The 21,043-nt window shown below is 42.3% G+C and overlaps 1 protein-coding gene across 3 annotated transcripts in view; it reads right to left on the minus strand.

Annotated features, from left to right (window-relative positions):
* The window catches only part of PPP1R37 (protein phosphatase 1 regulatory subunit 37), a 712,503-nt gene that overhangs the window by 540,785 nt on the left and 150,675 nt on the right, over nt 1–21,043 (minus strand). For all 3 annotated transcript variants that reach the window (XR_004540288.1, XM_033954028.1, XM_033954027.1), the window contains exon 3: nt 16,194–16,239. Coding sequence is in view for 2 of the 3 variants with exons in the window: in XM_033954028.1 (XP_033809919.1) it covers nt 16,194–16,239 (46 nt within the window). In the remaining variant the exon portion in view is untranslated. The remainder of the gene's footprint in view (nt 1–16,193; nt 16,240–21,043) is intronic.

The following is a 21,043-nucleotide window of genomic DNA, read 5'->3' on the forward strand; positions in this document are numbered from 1 at the left end:
AAAGATGAAACAGATAATGACCTACCATGGTTGCTAAGGTATAAAATAAGCTGCATAAAAGGTATAAAACTAAAAGAAAAGAACCGAATGAATAAAATACAAGTCATAACTTTAATTCTTGTAAAAGGTTAAAAAATAATAAGAAGAAATGGTTAAAATGTATAAAATGTTTAATAAAAAGGGGTTAGTTAAAAAAGTTAAAAGAAGGGGGTAAGTTGAAAAAAAAGGAAGAAGCATAACCCATCACGTTAGCCTAAACGTATTACGTCCTAAGCACAGAAGGGGAGAGAAATGAAGAGAGGTAATGAGCACCGCTACATATTCTATGTGCCATAAAAGGAAAACTATCGCTGCATTACATCGTATTTATAAAAACACTTCTATGGGTGGCGTATACCATTTATATTGTTATAAATATAAATGAGCCTGCCGGGGCTCACCCAACTCGCAATCTAAAAGACTCATTGGGAATTCATGGACTTAGAACCATACCCAAAGTTAGACTAAGCAACACTTCAGTGACAGGATAAAAGTGCAGACTTACCAACCGCCTATCTGTAATACTTCTTCACTTGAAATGTGTGACACAAAAATAGTCAAGCAAAAGCAAAAACGCTACGAGGACCTTGCTGATGATAAAGGGGCAGTCTGAGAGTGTGGAACGCTGCGATTGGCTAGAAACGTGGAGACACTGAAAAAAGCTGACAAATCAGAAAAGAGGGCAGGCTTAGGGAATGGATAGCTACGATAGGCTTAAACAACGTGTCTTAAGATGTCTAAGTGGCAGGAAGTTATTGTATCTCTTAAGGATGGCGGGCTGAGGGAATGGATAGCTGCGATAGGCTTAAAACACATGTCTTAAGATGTTTAAGAACAACTGTTTGGTTGCCTCAAAAAGCCAAGAAATTATCATATCTATTAGAGAGATATCTCGCTCATAGAAAGCAAAAAGCACAGTGTGTGGAAACCAAAAATAGTGTAAAGCTGCAAAAAAACACAAAAAATGAAAAATGAACCAATTTCTTATAGATGCTAACTGGAGAGAGAAAAAAAAAGGGGGAGCATGTAAACATAATCTCGGAGTCTCAACAATAAATCTAGGCATTAAACATCAAGGTACACAGTGACTTCACCATTTGAAACCATATGCAGTCCATAAAGAACTGAAAATGGTATCAAATATACATATTGTGATCTAATACAAAACTATTAAATCATATGAATTATGAAGAACTTATTAAATTACTTGAATTATTAAAGGTAAATATATATGATTTGCAATATAAAACTGATTAAGTTACTTAAACTATAAAAGATAAATGTATATAATTTACAATCAAAGTGCATAATAAGAAATATATATTCTGTGGTAATTTGAAAATGGTATACGCTGCACGAATCTTGGTGTGGACATATTAAGACATATATTTAAAACTTATACCCCCATATTCATTTGTGAAATATAAAAATATATAAACATATGATATATAAATAAATATAATGCAAAACCATTATGTAAAACTGTATTAGCTACATTAATACTGATATCAAATTCCATAAAACAGTGTTTAACTATGGTAATATTAATATGAACAGCAACCAAACATTATATCTAAACAAATAGAGATAAGGTAATCTAATATAATTAAGGAACATATGTATTTAAGTATCACATGTATTTAAATATAGCAGCCCAGATAAAAATGTAAGTACGAAAATAGTTAAGTTAACGTGGTCTTTTGTAATAGGAGCTTATGCATATGTAAATATACGGAAATTTATAACTATGAGAGTTATCTCGATACTAATCTTAACTAGTTATATAGAATACAAAATATATTACAAAAAGGACAGTAATCGATTTCAAGGTTCAATCCTGCAGGTGTGATAGTGTTAAATTCATATATTGCTCTTTGTTCTGCTTGCAACAAGATGTTGTCAATGTTTCCCCAAGGACAGATGATAATGTAAATCACAGGTGATTTACATTATCATCTGTCCATGTCAACTCATCTATATTGGTAAAACCAAGCGGAAAATTAAAACAAAAATCATCGAACATAGGAGCTGCATTTTGAGAGAGGTTCTTACAGCACCTTTAGTCACCCATTGGAAAGAACTTGGTCACACCATCAATGATCTCCACTTTACTATCCTCAAAACATTTACATTGCAAGCAGAACAAAGAGCAATATATGAATTAACAATATCACGCTGGCAGGACTGAACCTTGAAATCAATTACCGTCCTTTTTTGTAATATATTTTGTATTCTATATAACTAGTTAAGATTAGTATCGAGATAACTCTCATAGTTGTAAATTTCCGTATATTTACATATGCATAAGCTCCTATTACAAAAGACCACGTTAACTTAACTATTTTCGTACTTACATTTTTATCCGGAATAGAACGTGAACTCGCAGGCCTTGAGCATGTGCAGATGCTCAAAGCCCAGCAGAAGAGGAGACCAATCTTCAGGCACCAGCACCAACACACAGGACATGCCGGTGTCGGTGCCCAGATGACGGTAAGAAGCGGCGGAGGGGTGCCCAATCGCAGGGGGGGGGGGGAATCACAGGGAGGGGGCAAATCGTGGGGGAGGGTGCCGGATTGCAGGGGGGCCTCATGGGAGGGGTAACGTATCAAAGCGAGTTTCCATTATTTCCTATGGGGAAACTCGCTTTGATAAACGAGCATTTTGGATTACAAGCATGCTCCTGGAACGGAATATGCTCGTAATCCAAGGTACCACTGTACGATGTAATGCAGCGATAGTTTTCCTTTTATGGCACATAGAATATGTAGCGGTGCTCATTACCTCTCTTCATTTCTCTCCCTTTCTATGCTTAGGACGTAATACGTTTGGGCTAACGTGATGGGTTATGCTTCTTCCTTTTTTTCAACTTACCCCCTTCTTTTAACTTTTTTAACTAACCCCTTTTTATTAAACATTTTATATGTTTTAACCATTTCTTCTTATTATTTTTTAACCTTTTACAAGAATTAAAGTTATGACTTGTATTTTATTCATTCGGTTCTTTTCTTTTCTTTTAGTTTTATACCTTTTATGCAGCTTATTTTATACCTTAGCAACCATGGTAGGTCATTATCTGTTTCATCTTTCTTTCCCCTTTCATCCTTTTACTTATTTATTGGTAGTCCTTTAGGATTTGTTTTCATAGTCTTCTTTAGTTTTGTTTTCATTCACTCTTTTGTGGTCTGTCTTTGTTTTAAGTTTAGTATATGTACACACATTTTTTCCAGTCACTTTCTCAAGATATTTTTGTCACATCACATTTAAGCACACGTTTGCACCTCTTACAAGTCTCAGTTTCACGTTCACATTCATCAACATTTCTGGTATTACTTATTTTTAAAAAAATTTTTATGCATGAAATATTAAAATTTTCTCTTCACTGCTCACGATATATTTGTTCACATGGATTTTTATCTTATTTTTGCACACCATTTCACATGATTTATATATTATACATATCCCCTTAGTTTTCATATTTATTTTTATTAGGACCTCTGAGGAAGGAGTGTTTTCCAAAACACGGACTGTGTCAGATCCTTTGGTTTGTTATAAGGTGGTATTTTTAACTGCATAAATATTTGGTATAATAAACATTGCCTGCATCTCGTACATAGTTGCCTGCAGTTTGTTTTTTGTTTTTGCTTTGCCTGGCAGTACTGCAGTTTTTGTTGGATTTTGTTTTTGTGTTGGGGGTTATTAACAGAACATCCAGACCAGGTAAGTATTCCCCTTTTCTCTCTTCTGTCTTGCGATGAGTAGGGTACCTGCTTGATTGTAGTTCTTAATTGATGCCTACTTACCTATCCTATATAATAAAACCCTAGAGCGCGCATGCGCTCTTGAAACTTTGTGATCCCTGCCACTGTGATTTCTGATCCGTAGCCGCGTTCCACTTTAGAACGCGGAGGCAGGGATCACTCTAGCCACTCCCCTCCTCCCACACCAATCACTGGAGGAAGCGCAGGCAAGCTCTCTCCCTGCCCGTGTCCTTGCCGCCCCGATTGGTGCTGGCGGCAGCTGCCGGGAGGAGGGCTTCGTGGAGCGCCGCCGCACGCCAACACCTTCACAGTCTCCTGAGCGAACTCGCCACCCCGATTGCAGCTTCCTCAACGCAGGCGGGGATAGGAAAGGGTAAGGGAGCCGAGTCAGCGGGAGTTGGGCTGGGAGGGAAGAGAAGCGGTCTGCCTCGGGTTTTTCAAGGCCTTGCTTCTTCGGCCAGCAGCAGGGTTTACAATTCACTGCTGTTGCCGGCTTCAGGCCTTCCTCTCTGGCAGGTCCTGCCTACTTTCTGTTTCAGGAAGATGACCCAACAGAGAGGAAGACCTGAATCCGGCAACAGCAATGAATTGTGAATGCTGCTGCTGCTGCCCGATGAAGTTTAAGGAGGAAAGGGAGCAGAGGGGGAGAGAATGGCTTGGAGGGAAGAAGAGATGGCAGGGCATGGAGGAAAGGAGGAATGTATGCCAGACCAAGGGGAAAGGAAGGAGGAGATGCCATATGGAACAGAGAGAGAGAGGGCAGACACTGGATGGAAAGAGAAGAGAGGGCAGTGAATGGAAGGGGCAAGACAGAGGGTGAACAGTAGATAGAAGGGGTAGAGAGAGGGAGACAGACACTGAATGGAAGTATGGGGGAGAGGAGGGACAGCCGCTGAATGAAAGTCTGAGGGACAGGGGGAACAGACGGAAGGAAGTGGGGAAGAGAAAGAAAAAAGGGTACATGCAGGATTGAGGGAAGAGGATAGAGTTAGAAATAAAGATAGACAGACAGGGGGCCAGGGAGAGACAGACAGAAAGAATGACAGACAGACAGCATCCAAGGACAGAGAGACAAATAAAAAAAAAAACCACACAGACATGTACTCTAGTACCCGTTAATGTAACGGGCTTAAACACTAGTCTTTAATAAATCATTAAAACAAAACCCTATATCTTCCTAAAGAAAAAACTGAAGCATATATTTATATATCTTTTCAATATAGCTGTTCTACTGACTCTAACTAATTAAAAATAAACAAATAATTAGGGAACCATTAACTGAACCCACCCTTAGTAAATGCAAAATTATTTAAACACTCAGCAGTTAAAAGACATCCCAATACTTAATTCAATCTCAGATTTTAAATAATACAGTTCTCATTAGTAAGCCATGAGACAGTCACAGTCCAGTATCACCAATCAATTTTGTAACTACAAATTTTTAAAAGCTTTTCACACTTATTGATATGCTTATCTAGGATTCTCTTATAATAAAAGGGATAAACCACCTTTGGCTATCCTTTAAAGTATTTGACACAGCTCAGTTTACATCAAGAAAGCACACATATGAAACTCTCATAACAGAAGCTATTACAATCACCACAGCACAATAATGGTGAACACAATATAAAGCAGTTATCTTTAACTTCAAAGGAGTTATTTTTAAAGTTATTAAAATTTCTTTAATAGTTAAGCAAACAGATAATACTATACAGTATGAGCAAACCAGTTTTCTCAGCAAAAATGTCAAAATATCAGTTCTAATCACAGCCACACACTAAGAGCCATATACATTCCATAGGCTCTATATATTTAACTAAACAAACTCTCAGTCTTTTAAATTTTACAAAATACCACAATGACAAAGGCAATTTCCAGCACTCAGCTGCTGCTCTCAAAACCCTCACAACAGCTTCAACTATACGCTATAGAATCTTGCTACTGTAACAGCATCAGGTGATCCCTGCAAATGAAAACCTGCAAATGAAAAGCTAGGAAGCCACAGAAAAAAATAAATACTGTATTTTTCGCTCCACAAGACACACATTTTTCCCCCCAAAAGTGGGTGGAAATAAGGGTGCGTCTTATGTAGCGAATACCGACCACCCCCCTCCCCCCTGGTACCTTTATGTAATCCTGGTGTCCAGCGCTGGATCAGCAGGCTCCCCTGCTGGACAGCCGCCCGAGTCTCCATCTGCCACGGCAGTGAGAGGCAGGCGCGAGCCCCAAGCGTGCCTGCCTGGTCCTGCGCCGCCGTCTGAATGTCCAGTGCTGAATCGGCAGGCTCCCCATCTGCCGCTGAAGTGAAAGGCAGGCGCGAGCCCCGAGCGCACCTCCCTGGTCCTGCCCCACCGCCCAAATGGTGCTGTTGATTCTCACGAGAGCTGATGGCATCATTTGAGTGGTGGCGCAGGACCAGGCAGGTGTGCTCGGCGCTTGCGCCTGCCTTTTACTTCTGCAGCAGATGGGGGAACCTGCTGATGCAGCGCTAGACATTCAGGCGGCGACACCGAATCAGGCAGGCACACTCAGGGCTTGCACCTGCCTCTCACTGCAGTAACAGATGAAGACTCGAGAGACAAATGGTGACTAGTGGTGCATAAAATTGCTGATAAATGAAGCACAGTGATTGTGCATGTGAATAGATGGAAGACTGATAAACTAATATGCATATGTGCTTATAGGAATCTTGTGTGAAGGATATGCATATAAGAGACTATGTGATTATAAGCCATGAGTAAACCATGGAAAGGCCATGGATAAACCGCTATATAAATGACAGAAAGAACAAAGTGATGTGTGAAAGTGACAAGAATGAAGTAAAAGGGGTTTTGTGATATGTCATCAGTACTAACCATGCTCGCGCCTGCCTCTCACTGCCGTGACAGATGGGGACTCAGGCAGCCATCCAGCAGGGGAGGCTGCCGATGCAGCTCTGGACCACCAAGATTGCATAAAGGTATGGGGGGGGGGGAGTGTGGTCCTGCAGAAAGGTATCAGGGGGGAGGTAGGGAAGAGGGAGGGGGCCCTGCAGAAAGATACTGGGGAAGGGGGCCCTCCTGCTGGAATTACAGTCAATTAATCACTAATTTAAATTTACAACAAATGTACAGCTGAGGCAAGAGGTCTTGTGCTAGACATGTGAATTGCTTTAAAAAAAGTTAAAAAAAAAAAGTGGAAATAAAAATTTAAAGGTATTAGAGATGTGCATTTTCCAAAGATGAGCAGGAAACAGAAAGACTTCCTTGCCTGCCCTGTGCCCTGTCCTAGCCTGCCACTAGACCACAAGAGGGGGGACAGGGTGTAGAGCCTGGCAGGGAGAATTTGGTTCAGAATGTTTTTTTTTTCTTGTTCTCCTCCTCTAAATCTAGGTTGCGTCGTATGGTCAGGTTCGTCTTATGGAGCAAAAAATACAGCATATAAACTTCTTTTCTTTTGTCCCTTACTGTCAGGGAACATTTTTCACTTTTAAATTTCTTATTTTAATTTTTCCCATGAGCTCCAGGATTCATATATTTTTAACCCCTTAGGGATTACAGAGAGACTTGATGATGCTGAAGTTGTTGATTGAAGGGTATGAATTTTAGTAGAGAAGAATTGTGCCAGTATATTTGCTGTGATCTTAGAGGTATTTTAAGTATTCCCTACTGGCTGAGTTAGTGAGAGAGTCTAGATCAGTGATGGCTAACCTTTTAGAGCCCGAGTGCCCAAACTGCCGCACAAAACCAAAGAATTTCCTCAAAGTGCCAGCACGTCAATTAAACCTTAATAACAAGATTTTAGTATCTAAAAACTCTTTATAAAGTTGCCTGAACTATGTAACATCATTTTTAAAGGTTGGAATCTTTGTATTGTCAGAGAATCAATTTGATTCACAATCCTTTGCTTTTCATTTCAATTTATTGGCAATTTATAATGTTTTAATGATTTCATTCAATTTAATGAATTTAGGAAGAATTTGATTCAGTTACACAATATATTTTAAATGTATTATTCACATAACATGTCAAATGTATGCTGAGTAAAAAAAAAGATAAACTTCTTAAAACTGTTAACTGTGTCAAGACTCGGTGTGTATTCCCAAAGAGTCTATACATGTTTTTTTGTAAAATTTACAATCAAATTAGAAAATAGTTAAATCATTACATTTCTAATAATATGATGTAAAGAAAACAAAAGAGCTTTCAATTAAACCAACCGTTTTTATTGGAAATTCCAGATTGGAATACAACAGGGCCATGTAAAGTCCCTTTTTTAAATAACATCTTTAAATAATATTTAAATAACTTAGAAAGTGTCTTAACTGCAAACTGAAAACACTGCTTCATGTAAACATATGCATTGGGCATGCTCTGAAAAAAATTAATGTGATTTTTGTTGTTGCATGCATGCTGATAACTTGTCAATCCTTGGCTCATAGTGCGTTAATTTCAGAGCAACACATGCAGCACTCATGTCATCCGTTAATCTGTTTCTAGCATCAGATTTTATATGATTCAAAGCCGAAAACAGCTGCTCACAAGCATAGGATGACCCAAACAAAGTAAGAAGAGCAATCCCAAGTGCTTTCATGGACTTAAAATTGTCTGTCAGAGAATTCCACGCTTTTAGGATTTCATTTTCAGAACTGCTAGCAGTGATTTCATTTGTCACCCTTTCACACTCAATACGTTCAAGAGCCGCACGCAGGTCATTGAATTTACTTTTCCAGATAGAGCTTTCTTGATATTCCAGTAGCTCCATTTCCAAATTTTGAATATCCAACCACTGTAAGCAGGAAAGATCAAGATCTTCAAATGTGGACTTTTCTGGGGAAGTTATAAATGAAAGGGTTGTCTCCATCTTACGGAACTGAGAAAATCTTTTACTAAAATTCTCCTTTGCTTCGGCTACAATGGTGGAATATGCTTTGTGGATTTCCTGGTGTTTTTTATGACTGTCCACAAATGTTGTAGAATTAGCCAAATGTATTTTTAGGTTGGGAAAATATTTTAGCTGTCCACTCTCAAGGACTTTTTCAAAAACATGCAATTTTCTCTCAAAAGCTTTGATGTCACTAAACATGCTTTCTGCTGTTTTTCCCATGCCTTGTAATTTTTTGTTTAGTACATTAAAGTGGTTAGTAAAATCTGTAAAGAACATGAGGTTGGTAAGCCAGGCCATGTTGGTGAGTTGAGGATAGTCTTCCCCCTTTTCGTTCATAAATAGCCTAACTTCTTCCAAACAGGCCACAAATCTCTCTAACACTCGTCCTCTGCTCAGCCACCGGACATTATTGTACATCAGTAAAGTGTTATATTGTGCCTGAACCTCATCAAGAAGGGCTTGAAATTGTCGAAAATTAAGAGCACGCGCCATGATGAAGTTCACCATTTTTGTTACATCTTTGAGGACATCGTCAAGTTTTTTTTCTTTGGCGCAGAGAGCCTCTTGATGTATTATGCAGTGAAATTGAATCAGTGGATGTTTTGCTTCCTTAGCAAAGAAATGAATGAATCCTGATGTTGTCCCCACCATGCTAGGTGCTCCATCGCTAGTAACTGAAACCACTTTTTCTGGACTTATGTCTAGTGATGAAAAAGCCTCCATCACAGCATTGTGGATATCTATCCCTTGTGTTCTTCCAGGCAAAGACAGCAGTTTTACCAGCTCTTCTCTCATGATGTCACCAGTAGCATAACGCAAAATGAGCGCTAGTCTTGCATGGTTAGTAATATCTGTACTTTCATCCAAGCACATGGAGTAGAAGGGTGCTTTTTGTAAGTCGCAAGTAAGCTGTTGACTAACATCAGCAGCCATTCGCAGAACCCTATCTTTTGCAGTATTTCTGCTTAGCGGCATCTCAGAGATGCGCTGCACAATTTTATCCTTGTTTTGGAAATCATGGAAGAGTGAATTACTCCCAGCCAAAATTGCCTTTTTGATAAAATCTCCATCAGAGAGGGGCTTACCATGTTTTGCCATGCACAGTGAAATTTGAAAGCTGGCAACTGTAAGATGATTAGTTTTTGAAAGATAGTTGCTAAAACTAAGAGACTGGGAGTGATATTTCTTTAATTTTCCTACAAGGAACTCTTTTCTTTGAGCTAAACCAAGTTCAGCAACACTGTTATGGTTGGTCTCAAAGTGACGTTTGACACTTGATGTGCGAGACACAACACTTTCATTACACATAATACACAATGCTTTCCCACTGCATTCAATCACTCCATATGTCTCTGTCCAGGCCTCTTGGAATGGTCTTCCACTATCTGTTTTTGCTTTTTTTGCTGTACTCATTTTCTTTGTTCAAGACTTCAAGTCTACAAAAAGATAAAATTTGTATAATAAAAAAAAATCTAATGAAGTGCTGTATACAAATCCGTCCCCATAAAAAAATATGTGATTGGGGAATTTTACTAATTGTAGACATCCGTTTTGGTCAAAAAATATACTGTCCGGGTGAAAACCAGACTTGTGCAACCTGAGTGTATGGGAAAAGGACTTTTATTTTTCATTATTGGAGCCTTTGTTATTTTATTATGATGTTTACAAAAGCACTGTGAAGGTCCACATATACACTTTACTGTTTTTTGCTATATTGAGTTTTCCATAAGGTACAGCGCAGAGGATTAGTGTGTTGGTTGTTCACAGAGAGCCCAGCCCTCCTCTCAGCTTACTGAACTTCTCTATGCAATCATCATAAGCAGCTTTTTTATTTCCTCGAATTTAGCATGTCCCCCATGGAAGATACAGAGGTTTTTACAGAGGAGCACATTATTAGACACATTAACATCGCCCCATATCCTCACCTCTCTAGCATGGGAGCACTAGGAACTGTTCCTGATTACAGAGGTCATATGTGGAGTCACACTACAGCCTCACTGAGTTCCTGTGACAGACTCAGTGTGAAGCTTCTCTTCCCCCAATTCCCCCTCACACACTGCCTGGCTCATAGGATACTAAGGGGAAGACAGGCAGGCTAAACATCCACTCACAGGACTGCAGCCAGCACAGGAGGATGGGCCGCGGCCCACCGGGACAATGCCCGGTCCTCCCAATGGCCAGTCCGGCCCTGTTGCCAGATGAGCTGCAAAGCAGACACCGGCACACTCGCCTCCCGCCGCGCCGCATATCTTAATTGCGGACTAGAGAGTTGCGCGGGGACAGAAATCCCACCCGTCCCCACCCATCCCCGCCAAAGTCTCACCCGTCCCCACCCGTCCCCCTGAGGAATCCCTCCGTCCCCACCCGTCCCTGCGAGGAATGCCCTCCGTCCCCGTGAGGAATCCCCTCCGTCCCCGCCCATCCCTATAAACTTCAGAAATAGTTATTTCATTTAATTATGCTACTGAATTAAAGGCTCTGGTAGAAACCCATTTACAAATAAGCAAAAAGACTTTATTAATTTGGAAATATTAATTGGGAAGAATACACACTTTGTAAACGGGTTTCTACCAGAGCCTCTTTTGTTTATAAATTTTTATCAACACAACTAATATACTACTTTATCCTGAAGCAAAAAAAAAGAAAAAAAGAAATAGAATTCTTTTCCTACCTTTGTTGCCTGGTTTCTGCTTTCCTCATGTGCTCATTCAGTTCCTTCCATCCACTGTCTCTCTTCCTTCTGCGTCTTCCATTTGCTCTGTTACTGTGCCTCTCCCTTTCTCCCCCCTTCCAAATTGGTCTGGCACCCATCTTCTTCCCTCCGCTCCCCCCATAGTCTGGCATCTCTGTCTTCTTCCCTGCCAGCGTCTTCTCCCCACTCTCTCTTCCCCATTTCCTTTCAGCATCCTTCTCCCCCCCATCTTCCCCATGTCCTGTCAGCGTCCTTCTCCCCCCTCTGTCTTCCCCATGGCCTTTCAGCGTCTTTCTCCACCCCCCCATCTTCCCCATGGCCTTTCAGCATCCTTCTCCACCCCCCCCATGTTCCCCATGTCCTTTCAGCGTCCTTCTCCACCCCTTTGTCTTCCCCATGTGCTTTCAGCGTCCTTCTCCCCCCCCCGTCTTCCCCATGTCCTGTCAGCGTCCTTCTCCCCCTTCTGTCTTCCACAAATGCTTTGAGTGTCCTTCCCCTGGCCTTTCAGCGTCCTTCTCCACCCCTTTGTCTTCCCCAGTGCTTTCAGCGTCCTTCTCCCCCCTCCTTCTCTCCCGCCCCGGTGCAGCACAGCCGGCCAGGTCCCCTTACTTTTGTGGCGCTTCCCCGACCGACAGACCGACAACAGCCCCGGTCTGACAAACCTCCCTGCCCTTAACCGCAAATTTAAATTTCCTTCTTACAGCTGCTGTAAGAAGGTAATTTAGATTCGCGGTTAAGGGCAGGGAGGTTTGTTGGACCAGGGCTGTTGTCGGTCGGTCGGGTTAGCGCCACAAAAGTAAGGGGACCTGGCCGGCTGTGCTGCACACGGGGCGGAACGGACCGCCCCCTCCCTTGGTAGCCACTCGAGCCGCGAGGCTACTCCTCCTTACCTACCCTGCCTGCAGTACAGAGCCGAACGGAAGTCTTCCCGACGTCAGCCCTCCCTCCCTCCGACATCAGCGCTGACGTCGGGAAGACTTCCGTTCGGCTCTGTCCTGCAAGCAGAGCTGGTAGGGAGAAAAGCCGCGCGACTTGGTACATCCAGCCCAGCAGGAACCCCGCGACCCTCGGAGGCGTCCCCACGGGATCCCCGCGACCCTAGGGGGCATCCCCATGGGATTCCCGCGACCCTAGGGGGCGTCCCCACGGGATCCCCGTGACCCGAAGGGGGAACCCGCGGGATGCCCGCCGTCCCCGTTCCCGTGCAGCTCTCTATTGCGGACCTTCCCGCATGCCAGCTGCAAGGCCTTCGCGTGCCACAGCTGGCACGCGTGCCATAGGTTCGCCATCGCTGGTCTAGATTATACATTTGCTGTCTTTTTACTCTCTAGGAGTGATTTTTTATATGAGTACAATTCTCCCTCCGTATTCATGGGTTTAGAACTTGCGACATTGGTTATTTGTGAGTTTTTGCCTTCCAAATGATAGTAATTTTTAAAGGCTGCCTCTGATCCAACCTTGCCTCCCTCCTGTATCCTGGACCTTTCCAGACCTTACCTGGTGGTCTAGTGTTAACGTGGGGCAGGAGCGATCTTCCTACGCTCCTGCCACATATGCACAGCCATCAACAAAAGTGGCTGCCGTGAGTTCCCATTGTAGTCTCGTGAGACCACGGGAACTGACGGCAGCCATTTTTGTTGACTGCTCTGCACAGAGCAGGAGCTTAGGAAGATCGCTCCTGCTCCGCTTTACCACTAGACCAGGTAAGGTCTGGGGAGTTCCAGGACGCAGGAGGGAAGCGTGGGTGGGTCAGAGTCTGTCCTAAAAGTTATTTGCGATTTTCTATATTCACGGGCCGGCTCTGCCCCTAACCCCTGCGAATACAGAGGGAGAAGTGTAGTGTCTAAACATATCTTGATATCTCACCTTGTCAAATTATTACACTACCTTGAGATTCTCAAATATTATCACGCTGAGGTTTTTTGCCTATTACATGCACATCAAACTATCGCCTCCTATCTTATTTCCTTAAGATTTCTATAGATCATCCCTTCCTTTTTTTCACAATAAACCTTTTTTATTTATGCATAGAACATTTAATTGTGCTCTTGGTATTCTGCTCATGCACAAAACACTAGCAAATAAATACTAACAACTCCTTCTGTAAACTTGCAACAATCTTCAAACAATTTATGCACACTGACCTTTGCATCCATTTTTATGGCCTTTTCACCCCTATACATTCATCTATCCTTTCTTTATCACAATCATTCACCTTGTTTGTCCCACTGACTTTCACCCCACCCTGCCATCATTTCCTGCCCATCCCAATCAAATGTGGCAATGCTGCCTCTTCTCCAGTGAATGACAAGACTTCAAACAGCAAGACCAGTCTGAACTTCATAGCCTCACAAAGCAACAGGTGAGAAACTACACAGCCAGCTCCGTGATTCCTAGAGGGTTCTTACTGGAGCAGCCTGCGCTAGAGAGCTGCACGGGAACGGGGATGACGGGAATCCCGCGGGATCCGCGGGGATCCCGCAGGTTCCCCCTTTGGGTCACGGGGATCCCGTGGGGACGCCCCCTAGGGTCGCGGGGATCCCGTGGGGACGCCTCCGAGGGTCGCGGGGTTCCTGCGGGGTTGGATCGCAGCGGGGTTGGTCGAGCCGCGAGGGTAGTCTCCTTCTCCTTACCTGCCCTGTCGCAGCACACATCCGAACGGAAATCTTCCCGATGTCAGCGCTGACGTCGGAGGGAGGGCTTAAGCAAAGCCCTCCCTTCCTCCGACGTCAGCGCTGACATCAGGAAGACTTCCGGTCGGCTGTGTGCGGCAGGGCAGGTAGGAAGAAGGCAATCGCGTACGAAAGAGGGGGGAGGGGGCGGACCGCCCCGGAGAATGTGCACAGCCGGTCAGATCCCCCGATCGACCGACAACAGGCCCGGCCGACAAATCTCCCTGCCCTGTAGCCGCGAATCTAAATTACCTCTTACAGCAGCTTCACTACTCCAGCTGCTGTAAGAAGGTAATTTAGATTCGCGGCTACAGGACAGGGAGATTTGTACGACCGGGCCTGTTCTGTTGTCGGTCGGGTGCAAAAGCGCCACAAAGGTGGAGGCAGGGAGGGAGGAAAGGTGGAGTGGAGAAGAAAAGACGCTTAAGGGGGGAGAAGGCCGCTGAAAGTACTGGGGAAGACAAAGGGGTGGAAAAGAACGCTGAAAGGACATGGGGTAAACGGGAGAAAGGGGGGGGAAGGACCCTGAAAGCACTGGGGAAGACAAAGGGGTGGAGAATGCCACTGAAAGGACATGGGGAAGACAGAGGGGGGAGAAGGCCGCTGAAAGGACATGGGGAAGGCAGAGAGGGGAGAAGGATGCTGCCTGACAGGACATGGGAAAGATGGTGGGGGAGAAGGACACTGAAAGGAAATGGGGAAGAGGGAATGGGAAGAAGACGCTGGCAGGGAAGAAGACAGAGGTGCCAGACTATGGGGGGAGCGGAGGGAAAAAGATGGGTGCCAGACCAATTTGGGAGGGGGGAGAAAGGGAGAGGCACAGTAACAGAGCAAATGGAAGACACAGAGAGAAGAGAGGCAGTGGATGGAAGGAATTGAATGAGAACATGAAGAAAGCAGAAACCAGGCAATAAAGGTAGGAAAAAAATTATTATTTTTTTTTTTTTTTGCTTAAGGATAAAGTAGTATATTAGTTGTGTTGATAAAAATTTATAAACATTAGAGGCTCTGGTAGAAACCCGTTTACAAAGTATGTATTCTTCCCAATTAATATTTCCAAATTAATAAAGTCTTTTTGCTTATTTTTAAATGGGTTTCTACCAGAGCCTTTAATTCAGTAGCATAATTAAATGAAATAACTATTTCTGTAGTTTATAGGGACAGGCGGGGACGTAGGGGATTCCTCGCGGGGACGGGTGGGGACGGAGGGGATTCCTCGCGGGGACGGGTGGGGACGGAGGGATTCCTCGCGGGGACGGGTGGGGACGGGTGGGAGTCCTCACGGGGACGGGTGGGGACGGGTGGGACTTTGGCGGGGACGGGTGGGATTTCTGTCCCCGCGCAACTCTCTAGCCTGCGCTCAAGCCACTGATGAAATCAGCAGGCGAGCAGCTCCCAGAGGAATGGACCCTGAGCTCCTAAGGAACACCCAAGCAGGCTGCCTCCATAGGTACTCCAAAGATTGGCCTGAAAACAGAAGTCCACCCACACAGGCCCGGGTCCTTTCACTAGCAGAGCAAGTTCAAGAAGGGGACTTAGAGTACAGAAGCCACAAAGAACTTAAAAAAAAAAAACAATGGAAAAATACCCAGAAATAACAAAAAGAAGCAGAGCAGATCATAACATACCTTCTGAATTCACTTACAGAAGGAAAAACTGAAGAGGGAGCTGTTCTCCACTGCAGAAGGAGAGGAGTTCAAGATCTTAAAGTGGTACCCTTCTGCAGTTTTGCAGTTGATGGAAATCAACAGCTAAAGTACGGATGCCTGTGTATATGTAACAGAAACTTGTGTTGCCTTCAAATACAAAATGGGAAAAAAGCTTTAGTAATTTAAAGGAGCTGATGATGATCTTGGAGGGGATTCCCCTTTCCTCCTTACTCAAACTTCATTATGGATAACACTGTGTGTGGGGTGGAGGAGAAACAAGAGGTTTCTTTTGGGGCTGGCTCCTAGATTCAGTGAAAAATTGTTCAGGCCCCTCTAAACATTAAGAAATTCTTTGCCTAATGTACATATGTGGAGAGAAAAAGAAACACACACAAAACAAGCACATGCATGTATACATCATTTAGAAGTACATTGTACACAAAACAGTAGATTTGACAGCTTCAGCAAACATTAAAAGAACAGATTTCTGTGAAGCATAAGAACCAGAGATTCTCACCTTTGAGGTCCAAGCAATCTAATCTCCGACTCAGGTCTTTAAATTCCTGAAAGAGAAAGATAGTTTTGATTTTTTTTTCACTCATGATAATAGTTAATGCTGCAGGTAGGAGAACTTTATGATTGCTGTTTGTTGAAGAATTTTTCTGATTCTTTGTATAAGCCTTTTTTTGCTTTCATTTTTCACAATGGATTTTCTGAGGATTATTTGTTCATTTTTGTCTGATCTTATTTGTTTATAGAATTATGTATGTAAAATTATATAAACTGATTAGGTTTAAATGGTATAGAAATTTTTAAAATAAAAATAAATTAAATAAAAATAACTTTTGCTTCCATTGTCAGACATGACATGAGCCCTGTGTCTCAAGGGTTTTTGTACCTTATTTCTACAGTTTATAGAAATTTAACTATGTTAGTACTCCAGCTTGAGCAACTGTCCTCTGCTATAAAATTTTAGAAGGCATTACAAATTTTTCATCAATACAATGAATAAAAATACATCTATCGTGTGTATGTACACATGCACTACTCCTGCATGACTTCTGTACTACTGAACTTTGCTGTATCTATACTGAACTTTGCTGCATCTATGCAGAATTTTGCAGAGACCAGGAGGCAGTGACAGTCTCCAGCCATTCTCTTCTTTCCCACCATACACCCCAACTTTGCAGACATCCCCCGGCCCAGCACAATTACCACCAGCAGAGAAAGATGGGAGGAGGAAAACAGCTATGCATCTTGCCAAGTGTATCTGCAACTTCTGTGCTAAATGGAAAATTTGGACCATGGAACTAAAAGGTGAAATTTGTTTTTACCTTCTAATTTCCTTTCAGCAAGTCATCCTAGAGTTGTCCAGACAAGGTTATGCTCCCCAACCAGCAGATAGAAGCAGAGAACACAGACATTTTAGTGATGTCATCACCATTTTAAGGGGTGGTGTAGTACTGGACCATCCTAGTATACTATTAACAAAGAACTGAAACACATTATAAACCAATATAGAGCAACATTAAGGATCATCATTGTCAACAACAACCTTTCAGTAATATAGACAAACTGCAGAAAATAAAGGTTTAAGTCCAACCACCATATAGTCCTAAGGATAAACAAGAATGAACATTATCAATCTAAAATCAGGGTTCCTGCCAGCTGAGGACTGGGAAGGTCCTTCCCCAGACCCTCTAATTGACAAGGACCTCTTATGGTTTATTTCTATTTGATTAAATCGCCAGCCTTTCCAAGTAAATCAAGGCAATGTACAATCAAAATAAAAGCATAAAAGGAACGTCACCAAAACATCACCAAAAGCTCTTCATACACACAATTAGGTCACTCAATCAAGTATACTATTTAGTTGCAGATTCTCTTAGATGTCAGTCAATACAAAAAAGGAAATATATCCAACTATAAAGTTCCTGAACACGTCCTGGACTGAAGGAAACTCGAAATCAACCGTAAGTTGGCCAAAGTTCATGATTGGTTGAACAATAATCAACTTTCTTTAAGTATTAATAAATCTACAACTATGCTTTTTTCAGGGAGAGAAGGTGTAAAACTAATCAACCCAATCTTAATAGATAACAAACCTCTATATCTTACTACCAACACAAAAATCTTAGGCGTCATTTTAGACAATAATCTTTCTTTCAGATTACACATCAGTGCTTTGGTAAAAAATTGTTTCTATAAATTAAGAATGATCCGCTCATTGGTTCCCCTTCTAGATTCATTTTCACTCAATACCTTAATACATTCTCTAGTGATCTCAAAGCTAGACTACTGTAATTCATTGTTAAAAGGGGCATATCTTAAGGATATAAGGCGCCTCCAAATCATACAAAACACTGCAATAAAAGTAATCACAGGTTCAAAAAAATTCGATCATGTTACACCACTGCTTCAAAATGCTCACTGGCTACCAATTTCATATAGAATCAACTTTAAAATAGCACTATTAGTCTTTAAGACATTAAGAAACAATACACCAGCATTTATAGATAGGCTTCTGATCCCCTACAGCCCTTCTAGAGTTCTTAGATCTTCCTCACAAGCGTCCCTTTATGTTCCCTCTTTGAAAGTCATAGGTACTCGCCGTGACCTTATTTTTTCGGTTACAGCCCCTACCATTTGGAACTCCCTTCCTCTTCATTTAAGACTTGAACAAGATTTGAATAAATTCAAAAACAGTTTAAAGTGTTTTATTTTCAAAGAAGCCTTTAACTAAAAGTTTATTTTTCGGTTCATTCCCAATTTTATCGTTTTGTATTATACTCTGAGTATATACCCCTTTTTTTTTTTTTTTTTTTTTTTTTCTTTCTCTGTGATTTTCAAGATTGTAAATCCTTTTCTCTTAGATTTTCAAGATTGTAAATCCTTTTCTCACATTATCCTTATGTTTTAACCCAACCTGATTAACTCATCTTATTTTTTTTATTTTTTGTTGTATTTTTTCTTTTCCCTCCTTTCCTACTGTTCCATGTGTTTGTTACCCCAGTTCGTTTTTTAATTTTTTAATTAATAATTTTTATTTACGATGTATTTGTAATTTTAATATATCCAATTTTATGTCTTTGTAAAACGCTTTGTATTCTGAAAAGCGTTCAATCAAATATTTTAATAAACTTGAAACTTGAACTTGAAACTTGAAGGAAAGGAAATTAGCATGCAAGAAAAAAAATTCACCTCTTCATTTGACCTCCAGCTTTGCTCCACAACCTCCACTCACCGGGATGGCCACTACCTTGATCTTGTCTTTTTCTCTCTAACTTCTCTGCCTCACTGCTCCCCATCTCTGATCACCATCTGATAACCTTCACCATTACTCCCCCTCCCCCATGCCCAGTCACCTCCAAGAGGTTTCAAAATCTTCAAGCCCTCGATTCTTCCAATCTCTCATCCACTGTTTCACCTTTCCTTGCCTCCACTATGTTATCCAAGTCTGTCCATGAGGCTGTCTCATCGTACAACTCTCCTCTCTCCCTGTTTTTGCTGTCAGGCGTACCAAACCTTACTCCCTTGGCTCACTCCCATTATCCGTTACTTACATTCCTGTACCCTCTGTGCTGAGCGCCTTTTGCTCAAATCTCGCACACATGCTGACTTTCTTCACTTTAAATTTATGCTGATCTCAAGTTTCAAGTTTCAAGTTTATTAGGATTTTATATACCGCCTATCAAGGTTATCTAAGCGGTTTTTTACAATCAGGTACTCAAGCATTTTCCCTATCTGTCCCGGTGGGCTCACAATCTATCTAACGTACCTCCTTTAATTCTGAGCTTACATGGGTCAGGCAAGACTACTACATCCAACTAACTCCCTTTCTTCCAATCCCCGTCATCTCTTTGCTATGCTTAACTCCCTCCTCAAAACGCCCCCACTTCCGACCCCTCCTTCTCTCTCTCCCCAGACTATGGCTAATTACTTCCATGACAAGGTCCGCAAGAGCGCCCTTGAATTCACTACAAAGCCACATTCTTCTCTCCTACCTACCATCTACTCTCCTGAACTTCAATCTCACACCTCCCCTTCATCCTTCACCCAAACAGCTCAGGAAGTTTCTCCTGTCTGGTCCCACCCTATTGTCCGGTCCCACCCTCTTGTCCCTCCGTCAACTGACTTTTTTCCCTTCTCTGAAATCAGAGGAAGAAATTGAACAACTTCTGTCTTCAGCCAACCCTACTACATGCTCCTCAGACCCTATTCTCACCCCTCTACTCAACCCCATCTCACATATTGTTATCCCTTTCATAAGCCATAAGGTCTGCAGTGACTTGTTCATGGCCTTTACTAAGGGCCTTTACTCAATTCCTCATCCTTCTTGACCTGTCTGCTGCCTTTGATACTGTTAATCATAGCTTACTCCTCGATACGCTTTCCTCATTTAGATTCCGTGAATCTGTCCTCTCCTGGTTTGCCTCCTACCTTTCCCAACGCACCTTTAGTGTATGTGTTGGTGGGTCCTCTTCTTCTGCTACCCTGCTAGCGGTTGGCGTACCCCAGGGTTCTGTCTTAGGACCTCTTTTCTTCTCTCTCTACACCTCTTCTTAGCCTTGGTGCCCTGATCTCCTCCCATTGGTTCCAGTATCATTTATATGCTGATGACTCCTAGATCTAGCTCTCTACACCTGTAATTTCACTTAAAGTCCAAGAAAGCCTCTGCTTATTTGGCTAACATTGCTGCCTGGATGTCCTGCCGTCATTTGAAACTAAATATGTCCAAATAATACTGTCATTACTCCAGTCTCCTTTGCTCGCAACCTTGGAGTGGTCTTTGATTCTGACCTCTCATTTTTTACGCACATCCAACAAGCTGCTAAGACAAGTCACTTCTATCTCTTCAACATCACCAAAATTTATCCTTCCCCTCTGAGTACACTACCTGGATGCTTGTCCATGCTCTCGTGACCTCACGCTTAGATTACTACAATCTACTTCTAATTGGTCTCCCGCAGTGACACCTTTCCCCCTTGCAATCTGTGCAAAACTCTGCTGCATGACTCATCTTCTACCAACCTCGCTACGCTCATGTCATCTCTTTCCTTAAGTCAATTCACTGGCTCCCTATCTGCCATTGCATACAGTTTAAGATCTTATTGCTGACCTACAAAGTGTGTTCATTCTGCTGCCCCTCAATATCTCTCCTTGCTTCTCCTTATACACCTCCCAGAGAACTCCATTCCTCAGATAAGCCACTCTTAGCTGTACCCTTTTCCTCCACTGCCAATTCAAGACTTCATTCCTTTCAACTAGCTGCCCCCTATGCTTGGAATAAATTACCCGAGTTTGTCCATCAAGCCCCTTCCCTTCCCTTGTTTAAAAGCAGTCTGAAAACCAACCTTTTTGATACAG

Source organism: Geotrypetes seraphini, chromosome 8, assembly GCF_902459505.1.
Source record: "Geotrypetes seraphini chromosome 8, aGeoSer1.1, whole genome shotgun sequence".
Lineage (NCBI taxonomy): Eukaryota > Metazoa > Chordata > Amphibia > Gymnophiona > Dermophiidae > Geotrypetes > Geotrypetes seraphini.